The following is a 24,842-nucleotide window of genomic DNA, read 5'->3' as shown; positions in this document are numbered from 1 at the left end:
ATAGCCACTTGTGGGCCTCCTCAGAGAGACCACAAGGTTATTCTGCTCCCTGCACAGCAGCCATCAACAACAAGCAGGAGGTTTCCCACAATGTTAAGTTTTCAGAAAACATAACTCTCTTCTGGACTCCTGTACCCAGAAGCCTCTCCCCATTGCTTTAACCTCTAGCACACAGACACTCAACCTGTGCTCTCCCCAGACTTGCTGTGCTGGCACCATGCAGTCCCCACAAAAGACCTGTCCCTATAACTCATCAACAACATCTTCAAAACCACCAAAGTCTCCTTGCAAACCACCACATCTCTCAATTCTCAATCACCATAATGGCCTCTCCATTCCCACCCTCCTCACCTATGATCCTTTTTGGCACAGAAACCGGAGTGACCTTTTCCCTTTTTTAAAAAATGTCACAGGATGTTGCTTCACAGCTCTCGCTCTGAGGAAACTTCCCATTTTACTGGGTGATCTAACCTGATTCCTCATCACCCACCCTCTGGGTGCATCTTCAACTACTTTCCCACTTCTCCTACCAGTCACCCCTTCCTCATGGGTTCCCACTTCAAGACCTTCTCCGTTCCTGCTGTACGGTCCACACAGCCTACCCCTTCGGGCTGTCACTCAAAACTCAGGCTGTCGCCCTCCCAAGTTTGGCCACTTGGCATCCACTTTGTTACTGTAGTTAGGACACTGGAGACTGACTCCAGGGCTCCTCAAGCGCTAGGTAAGCGCTCTTCTTCGGAGCTACATCCCCAGCCCTTTCTGCTTTGAGACAGGGTGTTGATAAATTGCCCAGGCTGGCCTCAAACTTGGGCTCTCCTGCCTCAGCCTTCCCAGTGGCTGGGTCTGCAGGCACGGAGCCGGCCCGGCTCTCCGCTCAACCTCCCTCCGGCCCCTCGCGTGGTTCCTGACCGCCCCCTGCGCGCTACAGAAGGGTCCGCCCCACACCGAACTCTACTGGGTCAGAAACGCAACTCTGTGTCACCCGCCAACGCCTGCCCCACCCGGAGGAAGGCTGACACAGCAAGCCACCCAGGCGCGCCGGCTTACCGTGCCGCGGGGACCCTGACGGGCTCCAGACACCGCGCAGCTCCACATCCGCGTGACTCCCGCTCCCGCGTCGCCGCCTCCGGGGAGCCCTCGGACTCGGACTCGGACTCAGAGTCCAAGCCTGAGGCCAGGAATTCGTCCACCGTCAGCTCCGCCAGGCGCCTGCGGGTCATGGAGGGTCACAAGGCACCAGCCCACTAGCCCCAGCCTTCGAAAGAGGTGAGGACAAGCCAGAGCATAGGCTCCCGCAAGGAACACGGCAGACTTACCTCCTGCGGCTCCTCGCCTCCGCCATGACGCCGAGCCCGCCGCGAGCGCCACACTTCCGGCCCCAGAAAGCCGTGCGCTACAGCACTACTTCCGGGTCGGCCCCGCCCCCGGCCGAGCCCCGCCCTGTGGCTGGCTCTGCGATTCTCCGCTGCGTAGCCGGTGGCTTCCAGGCGGGAGGGCGCGTTCGCACCCTCATGGCTTCAGGTGGGAGCGCGAGAGATGGGGCGGGCGGCGCCGAGAAACCTTGTCTGCAGCCGGGGAGGCGCGCGACGCTGAGGGGCCACCGCTGCTGAGCCTCCTTCCAGCAGTCGCTCTCGTTTGTCCTGCGCCCTTCACAGCGGCAGTTCGGTGGTTGAGCTGATGCAGCCGCGCGGCGAGCACCCAGCCGGCAGGACGCAGAGCCCGGAGAACGGCAGCCCGGGGCCCCGGGCCCGAGGCGCCACCGCCGCAGCCGCCGGCGTGAGTAGGGCGGAGAGCGGGCGGCGCCGAGGACCGATGGAGGGACCGGGGGACTCGGGAGAACGGCGTTGCCCGAGAGGCTGCCACAGGCCTGGGTCGTGTGAAGTCCGAGCCCCTCGGTCCTTCGGCCACGGCAGCGGTTCTGGGAACTCCTGAGTCCTGCGGGGGGGGGGGGGGGCAGGAAAGAGAGGCCCTAAGCCCCTTGCCTGCCCTTGAATTCCTCCACAACGGGAGGTCCACCTGCTGTACCGGGGGCCAGGGGTCTGCTTTAAAGCAGGCATTGGCCGGTTCCCTGCGTACACCTCCCACATTCCCAGTACTGCTGAGGGATGGGAAGGGTGGCTGGCAAGGCAGGAGCCCTATCCTTAGAAGGGTCGAGGATACCTGTCTCTCAAGGGGAACAAGAGATGGGTGAACTTAGTAGCTGAGAAGGGAGGTGGGCAGAGGAAGCTGGACAGTCAGGGCAGCAGTGTCTGGATGATCCCCCAGTGGGAGTAGGCTTAGAAGAGAGTCTGGTCTGGCTCCAGGGTAGCTCCCTGTACAGGAGGGGAGGTCTTGCTCCAGGCGGGCAGCATTACTAGGTGGGCCTTGATGCAGACGTTATGGCCACTGGACTGCTGGACAGATGGCTGACTTGGCTGCCCTGGCCATACCCAGAAGTCTGGTGGTACAGAGGAGGTGGGTGAGCAGCCCCCTACAGGGCTAACCCTGACCTGGCCCTGCCCACCTGCAGCCCAGAGGCAGAGCGAGCTTGGCCCAGGCAGGCCCCCATGGAAGGTGCCATGCAGCTACTGAGCCGCGAGGGCCACAGTGTGGCCCACAACTCCAAGCTGCACTACCATGATGCCTTCGTAGCCATGAGCCCAATGCGGCAGCGTGGCCTCCTATGTGACATCATCCTGCATGTGGCCGCCAAGGAGATCCGTGCACACAAGGTGCTGCTGGCCTCCTGTAGCCCCTACTTCCATGCCATGTTCACAAGCAAGTACCACAGTCTGGGTGGCACTTGGGGGCTCTCTGCAGCTCTCCCGGGACAGGTACCAGCCTGACTACTGTCCCCACAGATGAGATGAGTGAGAGCCGCCAGACTCATGTGACACTGAATGACATTGACCCTCAGGCCTTGGACCAACTGGTGCAGTTTGCATATACGGCTGAGATTGTAGTAGGCGAGGGCAACGTACAGGTGAGGCAGTGTGCCTCCTGCCAGGTCTCCCCATGCCCTGGCCCCTCACAGGCCTCTCCCCAAACCCTCCAGTTACTTTCACAGCCTGGGCACCTCCCACCAGACCCCATCTCCATGTTCCACAGACGTTGCTCCCAGCTGCCAGCCTGCTGCAGCTGAACGGCGTCCGGGATGCCTGCTGCAAGTTCCTGCTGAGTCAGCTGGACCCCTCCAACTGCCTGGGCATCCGGGGCTTTGCCGATACGCACTCCTGCAGTGACCTGCTCAATGCAGCACACAGGTATGTGCTGCACTTTGTGGACGTGGCCAAGACCGAGGAGTTCATGCTGTTGCCGCTGAAGCAGGTAACCTGCCCACAGGGCCCAACCCACACCCTGCCCCTTCCCACCCCAGCACCCTCCTTCACCCTTTGCTCTCTGTTCCCCAGGCCTCATTCCAAGCTTCTGACCCATGCCCACCCTGTGACCTGTCGCCTGGGCACCCCCAACCCTGTTCCCATCTCCTGGCTCTACCCAGGTCTTTGCCTTGGACTCTTCATCTCATCTCATCCTTAACAGCCTCTGCTCCTAAACCCCAGTCCTGGTTCCATGTCCCCAAGACTATTTGGGATCTAGGCCCCCAGGAACCAATCCACAGCTCCTGACCCTGCTGGGCCCCTTCCTGTAGAAACACTGACCCCACCACCACCTCCAGACCCTCCCTCCCAGATACCTTCAGGGGGCTCCCTGGTCTCGCAGGACCCTCCCCAGATCTCATGCCTGAGGACCCCTATCCCCAGGTGCTGGAATTTGTCTCTAGTGACAGCCTGAATGTACCTTCAGAAGAAGATGTCTACCGTGCTGTCCTGAGCTGGGTCAAACATGACGTGGACACTCGGAGGCAGCACGTTCCAAGAGTAAGGCCAGGCCTCGGGACCCCTTGTGGTGTTGGGGAGGGACCATGGTGGCTGAAGCCTGGGTGTGCCTCATGGAGTCCCTGGCCTCTCCCGTTCAGGGACACCATGGGGGCAGTGCAGGCATCTGTCTCAAGAACCCATCGTACAGGTGGTACAGGCATCTGAGCCAGGGTCTCAGCCCTGAGGCAAGTGTGCCTGAGGGTCCCCTGACCTTGGCACTCCTGCCCCAGCTGATGAAGTGTGTGCGACTGCCCTTGATGAGCCGCGACTTCCTGCTGGGCCACATGGATGCTGAGAACCTGGTGAGGCATCACCCTGACTGCAAGGATCTGCTCATTGAGGCCCTCAAGTTCCACCTGCTGCCTGAGCAGAGAGGTGTACTGGGTACCAGCCGCACACGGCCCCAGCACTGTGAGGATGCCGGCCCTGTGCTCTTTGCCGTGGGTATGCCCATCCGGCCCCTTCCTCTGACACCCCTGCCCTGGCCATACCCAACACAAGCCCAGCCCACCACATTGGTCAGGTCTTGACCTGCTCCCTCCTCCTCCATCCAGGGTCTCTCCAGGCCCTGTGGAGTGTGATCCACCCCCAGAGTCCCAATACTCTTGCTCTCAGGCTATGCTAGACTCCCACTGGTTGCCTCCCAGTGCCTCTCCTCCTATCCTGTCACCTCCCCTTTCCTAGGTGGCGGGAGTCTTTTTGCCATCCATGGCAACTGTGAAGCATATGACACTCGAACTGACCGCTGGCACGTAGTAGCTTCCATGTCCACACGCCGGGCCCAAGTGGGAGTGGCTGCTGTAGGAATCCGGCTGTATGCTGTGGGCGGGTAAGCATAGAGGCCAGGCTTGGGTCCGGGGCTTGGCACATGCTTGCTAGGCCTTCCTTGACCAGTAGTGGACCCCTCTCCTAGCTATGATAGGACCTCAGACCTGGCTACTGTGGAATCGTATGACCCTGTGACCAACACATGGCAACCTGAGGTGTCCATGGGCACGCGGCGCAGCTGCCTGGGCATAGCTGCCCTGCACGGGCTCCTGTACGCAGATGGCGGCTATGATGGGGCTTCCTGTCTCAGCAGGTAGTAGCTGGGGTTGAGGCCCCCATGACCCTGCAGGGTGGCTCGGCAGCAGGAGGTGAGGCTGTACCAAGTTGTGTCTGATGGGGGATGGCAAAGGTACTGCCTGTCCAGGCCATCAGAGTCCCCAAAGCCTCTTTACCTAGGCCAAGCAGTTCTTAGGCCTGGTCTCTCCCCATCCCTTTTCCTTCCTGGGGTCCTCTCCTCCAGTCTAGGGCTGGGCCCAAAGGGGACACTTGCCCAGGAATACCCAACCAGGCAGCTCATCCGCTGAAAGTCTGGCCTAGAACGAAACCCAGACTGGGACTGAGTCAGTGGTGAGCCCTGCGCCTGGCCTTTGGGCGAGGCCTCTGAAGCTTCGACACGCTTCTCAGGGGTAGGCGGTGCCAGGTTAGATCTCCAGCTAACTGGTTGCATCTATGTTGCAGTTCTTTGGGTGATGTCGCTTGAGAAAGTTAAGGGTTTCAGGCGACAGAGAGCCAGCTGGTCACCTACTGCAGGCCTTAGTTTCTCCTTCAGGGTCTCGCAGGAAAGTGCTCCCAGATATCCACTGCCCACTGCAATCCTACCTATGCTGGTGCCTCCTGCCCCAGCACAGAAAGGAAGTGACCACTAAGCACTTGTTAGGCTACTTCTCCTGAAGGAACTGAGGGTGCCCCTGTGGGACGATGGACTGCCTGAGTAGAGGAGACCTAGCCTCTTTCCCCAACAGCTGGCACTGGTTTGGGCAGAACCTAGACTGAAGCTCCCTCCTGTGGGACCCTGCCCACGGATCTTATGCTGGAAGTGGGGGCGCGGACTCTGGGTCAGGACTGAAGCAGCTGGCATGGGCTCCCAGAGCCTACCTTTCTCACTGTCCCACCAGGCTGGGACCCCGTGTCATCCCCTGTCCCCTGTCTAAGGTCTCAGGGCTCTTGTAGTCAGCTGCTGGCTTCAGAAAGTATGCTGCCTCAGAGAAGGGGCTACATCTCAGACCCTGACTCTCTCTGTTCAGCCCAGGATAGGCAGTGTGACCCTGGAGGGAGTCCCATGAGGCATGGTGCCTCTAGTGGTCCTCCCTTGGAAAAGGGTCAAGACCCCTTGAGCCTTGGGAGATAGGGGCCAGGGAGGGCCCTGGCCAGGCTTGGACAGCATCCATGCTTCCATCCCTACTGCAGTTCCTAACTGTCCTGCCCGGGCCCCAAGGCTGACCTAGGCCCCAGGACCAGTGGCATAGCCCTTACGGATTCATGGTCTATTTTTTCGAGAGTGTCATCTGGAATCTTCCCACACTGGGTGTGGGTGCAGAAGGCCCCACCCAGAGGCAGAGAAGCGGGGGAACTCTGATCTGTCTGTTCACATTCCTAGGCTTGCCCAAGGGGCAGCTTGGCTTGGCCAGGACACAGCAGCCCTGCAGGTGACCCAAATGTGACCCCCAACAGAATTTGCCCCTAAGCTAGTAGGTCACAGTCCTCTCCAGTCCCTTAGCACCTGACTCCTATCTGACCCTGGCTCTGATATCAAAGCCCCCATTGGTAGAGAACAAACTCTCTGCCAGGACTACCTAAGTGCTGTGTAGACATTGGCCCTTCTTCCTTCCCTTCAGCATAATACATTGACCCCCCCCCCCCCGCAGCACGTTCCAGGCCCTGGAGACTCAGCAGTGGCAGATAGACAGGATGACTAAGTAGAAATAGAGTAAGTCGACTGTGGTAAGGCAGCCAACTAGAACAGGAAAGGCTGGAATTTTAGAAGAGTGTGCAGCCAGGGAGAAGGTGAGAGCTGAGCAAAGGCCCCAAGGTTGTGATGTGGAGAGTCAGTGCTGAGTGGCCCCAGCCAAGGGAACAGCCCGATTCAGACATGTGCCTGATTTGAGAGAAAGAGAGGGAGGAAGAGTGGAGGGGCAGGTCGCAGAGAACCCTTAGTCATTGCCGTTTTTGTGTGAGAGACTGAGGCCCATGCTCGGTATGCTAGAGCAACTAGCACTTGAGCACCCAGAACCCATGTTGGTATCCAGGCAGGCTGCAGTGCGAATATTACACCAAGGAAATTGGTGTATATTACAGATTAGGGCTCGGGTTTTTGCTTTTTTTTTTTTGTCTGTTTTTGCTTATAGAATCAGGTGTTAAACATTTACCAGTTTACTGGTAAAAGGCAGGGTTTTATGCACTATCTCACCCAGACACCCCAAAACTCCTTTGAAAAGTCTGGGGAGATTGAACAAACAAAATAGAGCTGCAGAACCAGGAGGTGGTGAAGCTAAGGGTTGACTCCACCAAGTCCCAACTTCTCTGTCACTGCTAGACCAGGTAGCATGGACTGGGGAGCTGTATTGTGTGCATATTGTGTATTCTGCCACCATTCCATGTATACAGGCTGTGTGCATCTGCCTGTGTGTGTTGTGTGGCCTGGCATGGACAGATCAGGACTATATGGGTGGCTGAGTAATGGATTGGGGTTGCTGGCCCTATCTGGCCAGTCCCCAAGCCCTACTCCCCTAGGACTTTCCAGGCCTGGAGAATCAGCCGGAGAACTTGGAGCAGCCCATCCTGAGTGTGTTCAAGAAGGGGCGGCGGAAGGTGCCCGTGAGGAACCTGGGCAAGGTGGTACACTATGCCAAGGTCCAGCTGTGGTTCCAGCACAGCCAGGTGGGGGCTGGGGGGCATGCTCAGGGACCCATACCCCACCATCCTGTCTGCCCCAGTCCCTCAGATGGGCATCTGCTCTCCCCAGGATACCAATGACTGCTACCTGGAGCTGTTCCCTTCCCACCTCTACTTCCAGGCTCACAGTTCTGCAGGACTCACATTCCAGGTAAGGGGCCTGGGCAAGGGTGGGGGAAAGGCCCCTGAGAGTTTCTGCAACTGCTACTACCTGTTCTCTGGCAGGGGCTGTTGCCGCTGGTGGAGTTGAGCATCTGCCCCCTTGAGGAGACTGGAGAGCATGGCTTCCAGATCACAGGTATGTGAAGGACACTGGCCTCCTAGAAGGGTGCCTCCCAGCCAGGGCCATGGATCAATCTGCACAGATCCCTTGGAGAGGGGCCTGTGCTTGGACTCTGGGGCTCCAAGCTTGGGCCCACCTCAGCCCACACTGCTCCTCCACCCCCAGGACCACTGCCCGCCCCACTCCTCGTTCTCTGTCCCAGTGAAGATGAGCTCCGCTGCTGGCTCTACCACTTGGAAAAGCAGATGGCCCTTGTCGGGGGACTGCGGCACTGCCACTCTGTGCCCCCACAGGTCAGTGTCAGGAACCTGCAAGCCCCTCCCCCCTCGTTCTCTGCCAGCCTACCCTGATGGCCTCCTCCACAGGGCCCCTCAGGGGATGAGCTCCCCTGGTCCCTGCAGTGCCGTCTGACCTGGCTGTGGAGGGCATCTGGGCGTGAATCTGTGGGCAGTGCCATCTGTGCCTCAAGGGTCAAGCTGCAGCACCTGCCTTCACAGGTGGAGAGGATGTGGGCAGGGTAAAGGGGGAGGTGGGACAGCCCATGGTGCCCAGCCCTACCCATGCTATCTTTTGACCCCTTGCAGGAGCAATGGGATTGGCTCCTGGTCCTGTACCCAACATCCCTGGCCATCTTCTCTGAGGAACCAGATGGGATTGCCTTTAAGGTGGGCCCTCCCCAGGGTGGACCTGCCCAGGGAGGCATGCTGTGTGTAGTGGGGGCGGCAACTCAGGGAGAACCTGTATATCAAGGCCTGTTGGGACAGAGCACAGGGCTCCACCCATCTGGCTCACTGCCTGGTCAGCCTGATCTCAGCTCTGAGGTGAAAGAGTTCCTCCCTGGAGCACCTTCCTCATCCTGAAGGGCCCTCAGCCACCAGCCAGATCATCGCCCTTGGGCAGGTGGCATGAGGTGGGACCCTCCTGGGAGTCATTGGTATGTGCTCCTGCTGCCTGATGGGAGTGTGCATACATGCCAGTGAGCACGTCACTGGTGTACACTTAGGAGACACACAGGGGCTTCCCTGCCTGGGGGTCATTCCCCATCTGCTATGTGAGTTGGTGAGCAGACCTGGGTGATGATGTCCCCAGGAGAGACTTTAGCTGCCCTACTTCCTCAGGGAACTGGCCTTGGTGCTGGACTGTCTGGGTGCCCAGCCCAGCTCTGGAAGACTGGGGGATGGGGCCAGGCAGGGGCTGGAGCTGCTCCCAGGAAGGCATAGGCCTCACTCACTGCCCACAGGGGGAGTTGCCACTCACTGCCATCCACATCAACCTGGAAGAGAAGCAGACCTGCTCGTTCCTGATCTCAGGTCCGTTCTGACCCAGACTCCGCCCCTGCCTTGGCACCAGGGGGAAGGGGAGTGAGCCTGGTGGCCAGCCCAGCTCTTTATGGGGACTCTGTGGGGTACACCTGTGCTGCCAGGCCCCACCTCATGGAGTCTGTGTACAGGCCGATTCATCCATACCATCCGGGTGGTGTGTGCCAGTCATGAAGATTACCGCCACTGGCTGCTCTGCCTCCAGACGGTTTCCAGACAGGATGGGGGCCCCCTGCTGCTTAACCCTGAGAGCTTCCCAGGCCTGCAGGGGCCCACACAGGTGAGGGGCAGCAGAAGGACCTTGGCTCAGGCCCTGGGGATAGAGGGGTGGGTCCAGACATAGGTGGGTGGGGAGAGGGATTGGCCACCCAGCTCATCCCCTGACTGCCCAGGTCACAGGTGGTGTCCGAGGCTCACTTTCCTCTGATGGACGGACCAGCTGGGATTCAGGGTGCCCAGTGCCCACCTCCAAGCACACCAGCCACTCCCTCCCTGAGTCCTCAGTGCTGTCCACTGCAGGCTGCCCTGCTCCTACCCAGCCTGCACCTGTGAGTACCTGGGGGAATGGCTGAGGAAGAGGGGTAGGAAGCATGAGGCTTCTGTGTGCCTGGGAGACTGGTTCCCACGCCTCGTCAACCTGAGCCTGGACCCTGGTTCCTGGGTTGGGGGGACTTAGACTGGAGGGAGTGCCATGGGGCCTCAGAGAATTGAGTGGGAAGGGCCAAGAGAACTTTCTGGAAGGTTTTGGTCCCCCACAGGGCCAGCCCAATTCTGAAACTGACTGTGCCAGCATTGTCCAATGGAGAGCAGATCTGAAGCGCAGCAGCCGGTCCAGGGGCCAGGCCCGAGGGGAGCTGCCTGGTCCTGCCGTACCACCACACATGCATCTGCACCTGACCAAGGTGGCCCAGCCCTGCAGGGTGGCTTTCCCTCCTGCCCTGCCTCCCTGGCCTGGTCTCTCAGCCTGGCTGGGCCTGCAGGTCCCGAGGCCTCTTTCATGCAGAGAGAGGTTCTGCTACTTCTAACTCAAGGACTGTCTCTTCTACACCTTCGTTCAGGTGGGCAGGCTGGGCCTGGAGTGTGGCCCAGAGGCCCCAGAGCAGCCCCTGGAGGCACCACACTCCCCGCTGTATGCTGATCCCTACAACCCACCTGCCACTTCCCATCGCAGGATCGCAGATCTCAGGGGCCTGGATGAGGTCAGTTGCCTGCTGGTGACAGGGCTGAATGTGCCACAGCCTGAAGTCAGGGAGAGGCCAAACCCTGAGGTTTGCTATGATGGGAGGCTAAGGGGGTGCCCGGGGCGGGAACCCCTGTGCTCCCTGGTGGCCCTCACCCAGGGCCTCACATTACCCCCATTCTCCTGGCAGTTCCTCAGTGCAGTGCGAAGCTCACCTGGACCAGAGCCTTGCAGCCCATTCCCCTTGGTCCCTGTGTCTGTGCCTGTCACTGGTCCCTGCTCTGGACTCTCCAGCTCTCCTGGCCCCCCAGCTCCCCATTTGGTCTCCATGAAAGGAGCCCTGCAGTCCCGAGCTGCTCAGGGACACCGGGGTCCCATCAAGGACCGGGGTCCACAGCCCCCAGATTCCCCTCAGCTGGTGAGTAGCAGCCCCCACTGCAGGAGGAGGAGTGAGGAGGCCCAGTCCCTGGGCCCAAAGGGTGCTGGGCAGACCTAGAACTTGGAGGGAGCAGGAGAGAGAGAGAAATAGGAGAATGTGGGGCAAGCAGGACCAGGAGACAAGGATGGGAGGGCTGTGGCAGGTTCTAGGCTGATCTTTATGCTCCCTTCCTGGGGATCTGCCTTGCTCTCAGACTTGTGGTTTGGGGTTCCCAGGTCTCCCCTGCCAGGGAAGTGTCACCCACCCCTCTGCCACCTCCCTCAGGTGAGTGGGGTTCCTGCCTCCCTGGGGGTAAGTACAAACCAGGATGTAGCTTCCTGCAGGCTGATGGGTCTCTGCCCTCCCCACCCGATGGTGACAAGACTTCATCTTCCTCCCACCAGAAATGGCCACGGCTCAGAAGGCTTGAGGCAGAGGGGGGGCTCATGCAGTGGATCTGATGGCCCCTGGCCAGGGCTGCTTGTCAGAACCACATCTGTTCAGTTCTGACCCTGGAGAGGGACCTGCAGTCACCTAATCTTTTGACCCATGTCAAATCCCCAGCGTGGGTCTGACCCCAGCAAGTCAAAGGAGTATCCAGGACCTGAGGGCAGATGGGTAGAAGCTGGAATAGCTAAGAATAGGCGCCTCATCCCTGGGGACACCCTGGCTGTGTGGCTGACCACAACCCAGCAAGGGTCTTCAGGGAGGTGCTGAACATCTGCAGATGCCATCTGCAGCTCTGCCCTCAGGGAGGGAACTTAACCTGGAAGTTGGGGGCCACATGGATGTGCAGGACAGAGGGCTAGGTCAGGTTGGCAGGGTCTGAGTGTGTGAGGTTGGAGCATGAGGCTCCTAGGTCTCAAGGTGTGAAACAGCACAGGCAGAGGCATAAAGGTGTCCCTCAAAGTGGGCAGGGGTGGGGGTCAGTGCTTGGGTGTATGGATGGGGCTAGTCAGACACTGATGCCATAAACAAGGAAGAGAGAGGAGATTTTATTGGTGCTGTCTACCTGTGTCCTCCACCAAGGAACCAGGAATCTCCCACCATCCTGAAGACCCTGTGCACACTGCCCTGGGCAGACCCCCTGCCACTGCTCTGCCACCTCCGGCCCCACTCACCTTCCCACCCCATCTCTGACTCTCTCAGCCTTGACCTCCACACCAGCTGACCCATGGGACCAGGGACAATTCCAAGCCAAGTCCTCATGGGTGAGGCCACCAGGTTCTCCCTGAATCCTCATCCAGGTCTCCTCAGAGGAGCCAAGGTCCTGCCCCATAGACTCCCCACCACAGGGGCTGCAGCAACCACTGGAGGTGTCTGGGTGTCTGCCCAGGTCTACCTACCACCACTACCTTGACCACGTCCTTTGGGGCTCAGGGTTCAAGAGGCTCTTGTGAGTAGGGCAGATGCCCCAGAACATGCCCCTAGCTCCTATGGCCTCTAGCATCCCTGTCCTGACCCCACCCAAACCCAGCACTCCTTGCCCCTCTCTGCCACTCCTAATTCCAGTATCTTCTCCTGCCACTTCCCCCCAACCTATAACCAGATGAAACACAATGCCCTGTTAAGTTAGATTTCAGATCATCAACAATAATTTCTTAGTGTAAATTTATCCCAAATATTGCATGTCTGAAATTCAAATTTAACTGGATGCCCTGTGCTTTTCATTTGCTAATTCAATACCCTATTAACTAGTTCCCTGCTCAGTCCCTACCCACCCATAATTCCAAATTTCCTTCCTCCAAGGGGAGGGGAGCGGCCTCAGCCCCTGGCTGGGCCTCAGGTGGAGTCCAAGGGAGCCAGCCCCACAGACACTGGCTCTCTCCTGGACGCCCTGGAAGACAGGGGTCAGAGGGCAAGGAGGAGGGCAGCACCTCCTGGCACCATGCTTGTCTCCTGTCCTGTGTCTTCGTGGTCCAGGTCTGGCTGCTAGGAGGTGGGACTTGGGCTGCGGCTACAGCTGCGGCTGGGAGTGCGCCCACGCCTCACACGCCTGCAGAAGTAGCGGATGGCAGAGATGGTGCCAAGGTTGGCCAGCAAGACTGAAAGAGAAGCACAAGGTCTCCTGGTGCTGGCTCCTGCCAGTCATCCCCTTCTGATCACATGACTCAGTCCTCAGAGGGTAGGACAAGGCCAGCAGGACAGAGCAATGGGGTGGAAGCCGGTCAGCAGGGGAGAAGCAGAGTTGGGGAGAACCTGTGCCTCCAGCGCATACCTCCTCCCCCCGTGCACACCTCCTCCCTAGGGGCCCAGGTGAGGCTGAACAAGGAAGCCCCTCCTTCTGACTCCTAGGCACAAACTCCCTCTGCCCCCAGAGCCCCACACCTGTTTTCCAAGCATCCGGGGTATGTAGATCTGACGTTCTCACTGCCCAGGTGGCAAAAGCCACAAACACCAGACACATGTCATTCTGACTGAAGGGAGGTGAGGCCAGGGGACTGCAGAGCTCCCCTAGGAGAGAGAAGTACACCAGAGCTTGACTGCTGCACCCTGAGACACGCCTGCCAGGACACGTCCACCCTGACACTTGTGCCCTGAACACATCTGCCCTGGGCACGCCTGCCAGGACATGTCCACCCTGGGACATGTGTACCCTAGACACACCAGTCCTAAGAATCACCTGTGCTGCCATCACCTGCCTCACTAAGGCCCAAGTCAGAGCACCCCCAGCACCTATCCTGCTAGTGGTGATTTAGAGATGGGCTTCCCTGGCATTTGGGCCTGGACTCAGGTCAGACCCTGAATGGCCATGGTGCCTGGCCTCAGCCGCCCCATGTGGACCATGTCCTGGGATTCCTGGAGCTTGCTTGACCTCCCAACAGGTTCCTAAGGCCCCCCCACCCAGAGGCTGATGACCGAAGATTGGGCTCCATCCCCACCCCCATAGCCCTTCTGGCTGGGCTCCCTGGACAGTGTGTTCCTAGACCTGGATGGACTTCGGGCCTAAGCAGAATGCACCTGCCCGCATGACCACCAGGCTGAGTTGTTCCACTGTGGCTGGGCTGGGCTCAGACGAGATCCTGGGCCCCGCTTCCCTGGGGTGCTCTGAGGCCCGCAGCTGGAGAACGGATGGCAGCACACCCCCAAACCCATCCTCAAGGAAGTGTTTGTAGGCCTCGGGGATAGAAATGGGCACCAGGTCACCAGGGGGTGCCACTGGCACAGCCTCGACCCTCGGGGGCAGGGCTGCAGCTGGGGAACAGCACCCCTGATGCCGGGACATCTGGCCCTGAAAATCCCAGAAGAAGAACTCGCATGTGTCCGGCCACTGGACTTCACCTAGGGCCTGGCTGGCTCACTCCTCTGCCACGCTTTCGTCCTCCTCTTCAATGGTGTCACAAAAGAAGAACTCATAGGCCTCTGGGAGGGTCACTGCAAAGCTGCTGCCCAGCCCAGGCCTCACTGAAGCAGAAGGGGCAGGGGGCGGCAGGTGCTTGAGGATCCGCGGCTGCGGGGGCCGGGGCCCGACTGTCACAGCGTTCCAGGCTGGAGACCCCTCATGGCCCCCCATTGCCATTCTGAGGGCTGAGGGCCGGGGTGTGACTGGTGAGGGTGGGCCCTCGGCCCCTGCTGACCTTGGCTTCTCCAGTCTGGGCACTGCCATAGAAAATCGTACCTTCTTCCTCTTGGGAGCCTGCATGGGGCCCTGCAGGGGCTCGCCCTCAGGGGGTCCTGGGGTCCCTTCAGAGGGCTGCTCTCTGGGCTTCTCTTGGGGTCCCCCAGGAGGAACAATCACCTCTGTCCCCACAGTGTCAGACCCTGCTTGGGGGACAGGGGCCCAGGAGGGCTCAGCAGCACTGGCTCTGGGGTCAGGTATGGATACAGGTGCTTCAGACTCAGCCTTGGAAACAGAGTGCGGCAGAGCTGTGCACGGCAGGGCCACAGAGCCAAGAGTAGAGGAATCCACCACTGCTGCATGCAGGTCCACACAGACTCTTGGTGTGGAGACAGGTGTAGATCCAATCTGGACCTACTGAGGCTCAGAGGCAGATGTAGACATGGCCGTGTCAGGTTGAGCCTTGGAGGCAGGTGTAGATAAAGCCTCATCAGGTTGGAGTTTGGGGGCAGGTGTAGACAAATCCATGTTGGGTAGACTTTCAGAGGGAGATGTAGATGAAGCCATGTTGGGTTGAGGCTTGCATGCAGGTGTAGACAAAGTCACATCAGACTGAGGTTTGGAGGCAGGCACAGACAAAGCCACATTGGGTTGAGACTCAGAGACAGACATAGACAGACCCACGTTGGGAGGAGGCTCAGAGGCAGGTGTAGATGAAGCCATGTCAGACTGAGGTTTGGAGGCAGGTGCAGAGAAAGCCACATCAGGTTGAGGCTCAGAGTCAAGCATACACAGATTCATGTTGGGCTGAATCTTGCAAGCAGGTATAGACAGACCCATGTTAATTTGAGGCTTGGAGGCAGGTGTAGACAGAGCCACATCTGGCTTAGCCAGGGAGACATTTGGATGAGTTTCCTGAACAGATATGGATACCGTGTGTAGCTCAGCTCTAGGAGTTATTCTGATCTGGTCTGTACCTTGCTCAGTGACAGGCACAGGTGTGCACAGACCCCAGCCTGGCCCTGGACTGGCAACATGCTCAGGGGGACGAACACTCAGCTCCGGAGCACCTGCAGAGCCTGGATCCAGTGTGTCCTGCTGGGCTCATGCAGTCAGCTTTGCTGCCCCAGCCACAAACCCCTTGCCCCTGGACCCAGCCAGGCCAGTGCCCTCCTCAGGCCTGATCTCAGTGGGCAGCAGGGAGCCCAGATGGGCAACAGCAGGGCCTGGGGCTCCTGAGCGCCCTCCCCCCTTTACACCCACAGTACGTCTCTTCTTGCGCCCAGGGCTCTGTGCTGGGGCTCCAGGGCTGTCGGGGGGTTTCTGGGAGGTGGGGCTGAAGCCAGGAGACTCGGGACTCCGAGGGGGCTCACCAGGGGGGCTGGGGGCCGGGCCCTGCAGGAGCCTCTGCATCTCCTCTCTGGAAGCTGCTGACCGTGGGAGGACTGAGCACTGACCGGGAGGGGCAGCACCTGAGCCAAGGGACAGAAGAGCTTCTGACTGTGCGGACGTGCCGGCTGCCTGCTGACCATGTCCCAGAGCCAGGACAGGCTCACCCTGAGACCTTCTGACCAGCTGTCCTGTGGCCACGGCATCCTCCTCTTCACAGCTCTGACAGCCCCTCCTCCTGGCAGCAAGCTGCCCAGTAAGAAGGGGTGGGGGCCCAGGGGGGCTGCTGCCACTGCTGTCCCCTTGGTCAATGTCACTGGACAAGAGCTCATCTCCAGAAGCTAGACCAGCCTGCAGGAGACCACACTCATCAGCAGTGGCAGAGAACTCAGCCCAGTCCTGGTCACTGAGCTGGATGCTGTACTGGAAGTTGTCCATCATGGGTCAACAGAGGCGCTGGAGAGGCAGCAGAACTTGGGGCCGAGTGGAGTCTTCACAGGTCCAGGCTCTGGGCACCAACCTGCGCACCTGGCTACCAACCCACCCACCCCAGGGATGCCGCACATCTCCCTGGCACACCATCTACACCCTGAAAGAAAGCAAAACCCTTTTTTCTGAATTAAAAAATTCCTCGGCTCCCACTTGCCTTGTCTCCTAATCATCTCTAAATGGTAACTTTATCACAACACACTGCCACTGTCCTGCAATCAAACATGACCCTGGATTCATGGCATTTGCCTTCCCCCCACCCCCAGCAGCCCTGACCCCTGCTCAGCAGCCTTTCTGACCTCCTGACTGCCTCTGCTCCCTCAGAGCAGACTGCACCAGGACAACCGGCCAAGGATCAGGGCCCCTGGAGATGGTCAGCCCTGGGAGGTCCCAGCATGCTCTAGTTGACAGCAGGTCATAGACTGGAGGCTGCAGTGTCTAGGAGGTGACCAGCCTTGGGCAATGACCTTCACCAGCTTTGGCTGGGACAAGATTCCTCTGAGCTCACCAAGGTCAGAGCTGGCTCAGGGGTCAGCAGGAAAACCTTGGGCTGGATGTTACAGAGCAGAGCTGAGTCCCTGACCCCCAATGGCCCCCTCACGTTATCCTCAGGATCTGCACCCCTGGCTGAGTTCACCTTAGCTGGTGAGAGCCAGACTCTGCCTCCATGGGGGCTGCTCTGAGGCTCTTGGTGAGACTCTGCCAGACCCAGAGGAAAGGAGGTCACTGGCTGGGACAGACCTGAGCCAAAGCTGTCTGGAGACCAGAGTACAGTTTCTTTCTGCCCACTGACTCAAGCCCTCCTCTCTGGCCTGGGGGCTGTCTGCTAATGGGAGCCTTGGACAGGAGTGTGGGGCTGATCACATCCTACCTGATCTAGGCAGCCAGCCGGGCAGTGGAACTGGGAGTTCACACAGCCCATTCCAGGGCAGCATGGTGCTATGCTCTCCCTGCAGGCTCCACCCCTACTGCCCAAAATACCTCATCCCTGTGCACACATGACTTGTGCCAGTCAGGGCTCAGGCCACAAATAGATGGCATTTGAGGAGCCTTCAGTTACGTGATGGACGTCGTCCTGGTGCAGATCCAGGCCCAGAGTTGGTGCCAGCAAAGGTCACAGAAGACTCTGGCCAGAGAATGCTGACCAGTGACCAGCCCTGCAAAGGCCTCCCTCTCCCAGGCAGGAGGCTGCCCGCACCTCCATCTTACCACAAGCCTCAGGCCCATGTGTACCCTGCCCCCAGAGTGTCTCCCGCCCAGCTTTTCAGATGAACCCTCACCACCCAGGGCAGGACTGTGCCTCCCTGGCCTACCTCCTGGGATCACAGAGTCTCCCCCGAGGCACTGCTGAACCTGATGGTGGACTTGAGAGCAGGTGGGGGCATTCTTTGCTCTCTGTGGAGGCCTCCCATAATGGGCCTCAGAGAAGGTCCGGGAGGGCTGGGGGTACAAAGTGGTTTCATTCCTGACTCAACTCTTGTGGACAGACCCAGGATGGGGTGGCCTTTTCCTCAGGAAGAGTCTGGCAGGGCAATACAGAATCTTTGCAAGCCCCTGAACACTTCTCTGAAACTCATCCATTCTGAGAGGGGAATCAGGATGACCCTTATTCCTGAAGGTTATGAGGCACAGAGAGGGTGAGTAATGTGCACACAGCCACAAAGTCAGTGGCAGAGTTGGGTCATGTGACCCTGTCCTTAATCCTGCTTCAGCTGCAGAGCAGGGGCACCCTCCAGGTTCTCTAGGGCAGGATTGGTGGCCATTCTCAGACAGGACCCAAGTCAGAGGACAAGAGGAAAAGCAGGGGAGCCAGACAACATGCATCTGAACAGACAGGAAACAAGCTCATTCACAAGCAGCATGTTCTAGGAGATGGAGCAGGAGTGCCCAGAGGAGCCCAAGGCCTCGATGAGCCAAGAGGCTGCAGGGTCCGGCAGGAAGCTGATGGCAGGCCAGGTGGAGGGTTGGCTCTTTGATCTGAGTGTGTGTGCCTGCAGGAGGTGCTGGGAAGTGGGTGGCAAGGCAGACTTCTGCAGAAGGGTGTGGCACTGAACAGGCACACCTGGGTGGGCAGCCCACCTGCTTTTATCCCTAATGTAGTGCTGTACCCTTGCACTGATAGGAGTGCCTTGCGGTTACAATCTATGCAACTAGCTACTTTTGACATTGGGGTAGTCGAAAGAAGGGCTGTGGTTTAAAATGGCTACAATTGGGTCTCTATTTAGTCTGAAACTAAATACTATATTCCAAAAATGGACCTCAAACTTTCTGCCTCTCACCAGCTGCCTGGGGCAGGCCAGTCTAGCCTGGCTGGAGCTGTGAGAGGACCCTACCCCACCAAGCTTCGAATCTGCTCCCCACCTCCAGGCTACTCATGGTTCAGGAGGCAGCCATGCCAGAAGGGGCTGCAGTGGAGCGCCCAGCGAGGGCTGGCCATGTGCACATCTGCCGTGTGACTGTCTGCCTGTGGGTGAGGTGTCCCAGCTGGCGGCTGTGCAGGCATGACTGCTGTGAACATTCTGGAGCTTTTTCAGGAGCCCTGGGTGAGCCGTAGAAGGTTCTGCCCAGGGAGTCCCCAGTCAGTGTGCTGACACATCCCCCAATCACAGGGCAGGGGCTCTGTGGCCTCCTTTTGGCATCTGTCTCTGCAACGCCATCAAGTTACTGTGAGGGTCAAACTTCATCACTGCTGCTGCGTGGACGTGCTTCTGTGGCGCGCCCATACCACTCTGTGCCTGTGTGGGTTTGCAGTGTCTCCTGTTCCACCTTCTTTGTGCTGGGCGCTGGGATGGAAGCCAGGGCCGGCAATGTGGGGCAAACATCATTGAGCCACATCCTCAGCCCAATTATGTTGACTTTTGATGAACAGAAGTTTTTAATTTAACATAGTACTTTTGCCAACAATTGTTGCTTAGTACTTTTTCATTTTTTTTATGTAATATCTTTATTTCATTTTTTTTAATGTGGTGCTGAGGTTTGAATCTAGTGCCTCACGTGTGCTAGGCCAGCGCTCTACCACTGAGCTACAACCCCAGCTCCACTTCTTCATTTTTTAAAGAACTCTTTGCCTGCCCCCAAACCACAGAATATTCTTGCTTTTACACAAATCTTCATCGCTTTATCTTCCACACTTGGATCTGCAGCTGCCTGGCACTGGTTTTCCTGGGTCATGGCACACTGTTTCATGTCCATATGGCCCTGGGGCCCAGTACCACGTCCTGCCAGGCAGGGCAGTGGCATTTGGTCACATCTCAGAGGCACCACGTGTGTGTGAAGGAGCACACAACCAAGTCCCACACGGCCCACAGGGAGATGGAAAGACTGCAGGGATCTTGGGGCAGGAGATGGCAGGATCTATCACAGGCTTTTAGATAACTACCCTTGGAGAGGGAACACAGGGCCCAAGGGAGGCAGGAGGCCGCTCCAAGCTGGGGAGGGGAGCTGTGGGAAGGGCTGGAGAAGAGAGTGTCAGCAGGTTTGATGAGGACAAACCTTGTCGGTCAGGTGGAGCTGACCGAGCCTTCAGAAGAAGGCCCTTCCTTCATTCCCATGCCCTGTGAACCTTCCTGGTGGTGGCCTCCCTCAACATAGGGAGGAAGAATGTGCCACGTTCACAACTCAGCTCTACTGTGGAGCCTCCATTACTGGCAGAGACACCTGCTCAGTGGGCCAAGTGATTGGGTGAAGAAGAGATGGCCAGACCTATCCAAGCAGCTGCGTCCCCTACTGCATAGGAGGGAGTGGGTCAAGAAAGAGTGCTGTACCCCTGACTACCACTAGAGGGCATCAGGACTCCTCAGCGAGAAAGACAACCTTAAAGCCACTCTGCCTGGGGTCCCTTGGTCCTGACCCCTGCCATCCAGATAGGAAAGGGATAAGATGGAGGTTCCTGGGGGGATTGCCAAGCCCTTTCCTGAAACCATGTGGTCCCTTTCAAGCCCTTGAACTTGAGACAGCTCTCAAAAGCAAGAGCTAACTTTCAATGAGCAACTAATGCATTCCATGCTGTCTCAAATGCTCATTAAAGCTGGGCATAGTGGTGCGTGTCTGTAACCCAAGTGACTGGGGAGGCTGAGGCAGGAGGATCTCCAGTTCAAAGCCAGCCTCAGCAACTTAGGCCCTAGCAATACCCTGTCTCAAAATTTTAAAAATAAATAAAATAAATAAATTAAAAGAGGTTGGGGATGTGCCTCAGTGATTAAGAACACTTAGGTTCAATCCCTGGCACTAAATAAATAAATAAATAAATAAATAAGCTTGGCAAAGGGTAGGCTTCTTCCTGTTGTTTTGAAATAGTTTTACTGAGGCATAATCATGCATAATAAACTGTAAATATTTAAAGTGTACTATGTGCTAGGCTTCGACATATGGATATACTCAGAAATCATTGCCATAATCCAGAGAGATGACATCTCCTTTGCCCAAAGGTTCTTGTGCCCCTCTGTGATTCCTTCCTCCCTCCTAGGGAACCATAAGTCTGCTTTTCGTCACTATGAAGTGGCACATGCTTGTTCATACAGTAAAAAAGAGAACAGTATGCCTGACGTTGCCATACAGTATTATTTTGAGACTCACCCATACTACTGCATATATCAAAATTTAAAAAAAATTAGTTGTAGATGGACACAATATCTTTGTTTTATTTATTTATTTTTTATGTGGTGCTGAGGATCAAACCCAGTGCCTTACACATGTAAGGCAAGCGCTCAACCACTAAGCTACAACCCAAGCCCTATATCAAATTTTTTAAATGATAAATATTCTACTGTTGGATATATCACAATTTGCTCCCACTAATTAATATGTTGGTGAACATTTGGGGTATTTATAAATGTTGGCAATTACTTATGAAGCTGTTTTGAAATTTGTGTGAAAGTTCGTGTATGAGTACAAGTTCTTGTTTCTTTGAGGTAAATACCTAGGAATGGAATGGGTAGGTCATGTAGTGGCTATGTATTTATCTTTTTAAGAAACTGCCCAGGGGCTGAGGATGTGGCTCAAGCGGTAGCGCGCTGGCCTGGCATGTGTGCGGCCCGGGTTCGATCCTCAGCACCACATACAAACAAAGATGTTGTGTCCGCCGAGAACTAAAAAATAAATATTAAAAAAATTCTCTCTCTCTCTCTCTCTCCCCCCTCTTACTCTCTCTTTAAAAAAAAAAGAAACTGCCAACTATATCCAGTGTGTTTGCTTTCAGGTTTGTTTTGTTGCTTTGTTCTGTATATATATATATATATATATATATATATATATATATTTTTTTTCAATTTATAAATGGACACAATACTTTTCTTTCTTTATTTATGTGGTGCTGAGGATTGAAACCAGTGCCTGCCATGTGCCAGATGAGTGCTCTACCTCTGAGCCACAACCTCAGCCCTGGTTGTTTTGTAATGGTGCTAGGGATGAACCGGGTCCAGGTCAGTTGGTCAGGTACTCTGCCACTGAGCCACCCCCACTGGCCATCCAGGATGGCTGTATGGTTCCACGGTCCCCCAGCGGTGATGGAATGTTCCAGATGCCCAGACCGTGGCATGGCCAGTCTTGTCTGGTCATGTCAGCAGGTGTGCTATGGTGTCTCCTTGAGGTTTAATTTGCCTTCCATGTGACATCCTGTGTGCTTTCCTGGATGTATTTGCCATTCATACGTCTTCTCTGGTGAAATAACTGACCAAATCTAATTTTCTTATTTAGGTTGTTTTTTTTTTTGATTCAGCTTGAGGATTCTGTGCACACTCTGTCTATCAGTGTATCTCCACATATGGAATCAGCTGTCACTGACCAAACACCTGAGAACCAACTGAGAAGGAGGAAAGACTTATTCAGAGACTTTGGTCCACGGCTACTGGGACCCACTGCTTTGGACCCACGTCAAGCTAGCTTGCCATGGAAGGGAGCAAGTGCTGGAGAAGGTCTTTACCTCATGGCGGCCAGGAAGAAGAGACAGAGCAAAGGGCCGGGTTCCAGCAGACCCTTCCTCCCCTGGGGCCCTACCTCCTGCAGGCCTCACCAGCTCCCAACAGTACCGCAGGCCTTTAGCAACGGGTCTTGGGGAGACAGCCACGGTCTAAAGTGCAGCACCCTGCGTGTGACTTGCGTGTGTTTCTCACAGGCTGAGGCTTATGTTTTCATTTTCAACAGTGTCTCTTGGAAAGCAAGTGTGTGCGTGCAGGCGTGTGCGTGTGTGTGTGCGCGTGTGCACACAAGCCCAAAACCCAAGCTTGCTGGGCAAGTGCTCTGCCTTGAGTTACATTCCCAGCCTTCAAATTTTTACTTTTGATAAAGCCAGTTATTCAGCTTTTTTTCCCCATGAACTGTTCTGGTTTTGTATCTAAATTTTCTCCAGAAAGTTTTGTAATTGGACTTTGTGCTGAGGGCTGTGTTCTGTTTGGGTTAACCTGTGGTGGCATGAAGTGGGGTTAACTGGTTCAGACATGCACATCCAGTCGTCCCTGAGTCTCTCCCTGAAGAGACTTTCCTTTCCCACAGAAGGGTCTTTCCACTTCTGTCCAATGTCAGCTGACCACATTGTACACGGGTCAGTTTCCACCCCTGTCCAATGTCAGCTGACCACATTATAGAGGGGTCAGTTTCCACCTCTGTCCATGTTATCTGAACATATGTGTATAAGGGTCAGTTTCTGCTTCAAGTACTGTGAAGAGGTGACTGTCTTCTCTTTTACATTGTTCCCACAAGAAATCTGCTGTCACCCGTTGTTTTATTATTCCTCCTGAATGTGCCTGTTTTCTCTAGTTGCACTTTTTTTTTCTCTTGGTTGCTTTTGATGGCACATCATACAATTCCTCCACTTACACTTGACTCTCTTGTCCGAGTTGTGCAGCTCCATCAGGATGGGTTCTGCAGGGGTCCCCCCCCCAGCTCCAGCCAAGCACAGATTCACTTTCCATCATTGGCAAACTGGAAGGGTCATGTAAATGGGCGAGCGCCGTGTGGCCTTCATGTCCAGTGCTCTTTCCTTGGCACATTCTCAGGCTCACCCAGTCTGTAGGAGTGCCAGTGTCTCACTTTCTTATTGTCACATACTATTTAATGGCAAGGACAGACCATATCCTGTGTCTGGGAGGCTCCTCCGCTGGGCCTGGACTTTCCACGGTGCATCTCCTCCTAAGGCTGAGCTGGAGGCAGTCACTCATGCTCAACCAGACGATGCCCAGGTGAGTATCCATTTATCTTCAATTCTTCCTGGTCCACCTCAAGGAAAAAGCTTGGCCTTACCCTGGGCTGGATGGGAGAGCCAAGGCCAGGGCTCCACTGTACCTGGGGCCTTGAGAGGTCATGGGAAGGGATCAAGAATTGAGGGTGCACCCTTTGCTGTCACTTTGTCTCTGAGGTCCCAGAGACACCCTTCCTGCTGTCTTGAGTTCTAATGGACAGATCATAGCATCCCAGAGCCATGATTCTGATGAATGTTGCAACCGTGGGAGTTAGGATGAGTCGCCTAAGAGCACTTCTGGCATATGACAGAGAAAATGCCAGGAGATGCTCAAGAAGCCAGCAAGGGAAGAGAATGATCCGAAGGGACTGTTAAAAGAAGTTGGCTCAGAGACAATAACAGGCACTGGGAGAAGCAACTACTTCTCGGAAGCAAAGTGAGAAGGTGTCAGGACCCAGGAAGAGGAATGTGAATATCTGGAGCCACAGGTGGTGGGAAAGGATGTACATGAAGAGATCAGCTGCCCTGAGGAAGAAGACTGCCTCTCTTCAGGGATGTGACCTGCCTGTGCTGAGAAGCAAAATGTGGTGACCTTTTTTTATAGTCATGGGCATGGATCTGAACTCCTGACCTTCAGGTGTATAAGCAAGTTTTAAAGAAAGAATTCATAACACTAAAGATTTAAGCATCAGTTATTCTTACTATCTGCTATGTATTCTTTGGAATTTTTCTTGCTATGTGCCCAGCAATCTGCTAGATATTAAGAGTTTGTTGAGCAAAACATATATCTAATGTATACATCTGTGTGTATTCATGTGCCTATTTTCAAAACCAAATATTGTTAGATAATCTCTGTATTGAACAGCACTACCTTTCCTTTGTTCCTGGTGGGACTAGCAAAGATGTAGGCATTTAATTAGAATTGTTTCTCTGCATTTACACACACACATACAGGGTACCACATGGGCATCTCGTATCTTCTTTGCCCCACTACTAAGTTGTCTGTCTGGACAAGTACCCCTCAGTCTGTTTCCTGTTCGACACGTGCTTCCTGCTGCAAACTTCCATCCCTCATTTATCCTGCATCTGTCATGAACAATCGGTAAACATTTGCCCCCATGTAGACATGGCATTAGGCTGTGGGGACAACACAGGTGAGGACTGTTGGAGCAGGGGAAGCTTTGCCAGCTAAAGGCAAGATCCCCTGTGGCAACAGGAGGCCCTTGACATGGAGGTGCACCCTCTTCCTGGGAGTGTCCTACCCTGACACTCTCCTACCCATCCACACATGCCTCAGGTCCTTTACTCACAGTAGGGCCATGCAGGTGAGCCTGAAGCCACCAGGTGGGTGCTGAGACCAGGCAGGATGTCAGCAACATCTCTGAGGTGACCATGGAGGTGTTTTTTTTTTAAATATATTTTTTGTTGTTGTCAATGGATCTTTTATTTATTTT

General features: G+C 56.1%; 2 protein-coding genes and 1 pseudogene across 2 annotated transcripts; 2 read left to right on the top strand and 1 right to left on the bottom strand.

Moving 5' to 3' along the window:
* The first annotated feature begins 1,677 nt into the window (after positions 1 to 1,677).
* LOC143386353 (kelch-like protein 17) lies at positions 1,678 to 4,942 on the top strand (annotated as a pseudogene).
* Positions 4,943 to 5,025: 83 nt separating this feature from the next.
* On the top strand, positions 5,026 to 12,081 carry LOC143386336 (pleckstrin homology domain-containing family N member 1-like). The gene is made up of 15 exons (XM_076841502.1): positions 5,026 to 5,034; positions 7,416 to 7,562; positions 7,648 to 7,728; positions 7,803 to 7,875; positions 8,026 to 8,153; positions 8,262 to 8,357; positions 8,445 to 8,525; positions 9,101 to 9,170; positions 9,311 to 9,459; positions 9,572 to 9,727; positions 9,938 to 10,081; positions 10,238 to 10,378; positions 10,550 to 10,777; positions 11,014 to 11,062; positions 11,807 to 12,081. The coding sequence occupies exons 1-15, from the start codon at positions 5,026 to 5,028 to the stop codon at positions 11,830 to 11,832; spliced, it is 1,578 nt and encodes a 525-aa protein (XP_076697617.1). The 3' UTR covers positions 11,833 to 12,081.
* LOC143386337 (PGC-1 and ERR-induced regulator in muscle protein 1-like) lies at positions 11,751 to 16,506 on the bottom strand. The gene is given in 4 exon segments (XM_076841503.2): positions 11,751 to 12,822; positions 13,106 to 13,231; positions 13,739 to 14,750; positions 15,447 to 16,506. Coding segments are annotated over 4 exon segments (1,971 nt in total). The 5' UTR covers positions 16,167 to 16,506; the 3' UTR covers positions 11,751 to 12,709.
* Positions 16,507 to 24,842: the final 8,336 nt, after the last annotated feature.

This window comes from Callospermophilus lateralis, unplaced genomic scaffold (assembly GCF_048772815.1).
Source record: "Callospermophilus lateralis isolate mCalLat2 unplaced genomic scaffold, mCalLat2.hap1 Scaffold_109, whole genome shotgun sequence".
In the NCBI taxonomy this organism is placed as follows: Eukaryota; Metazoa; Chordata; class Mammalia; order Rodentia; family Sciuridae; genus Callospermophilus; species Callospermophilus lateralis.
The sequence above is the reverse complement of the archived record's forward strand: the minus strand, read 5'-3'. Positions and strand labels throughout refer to the sequence as shown.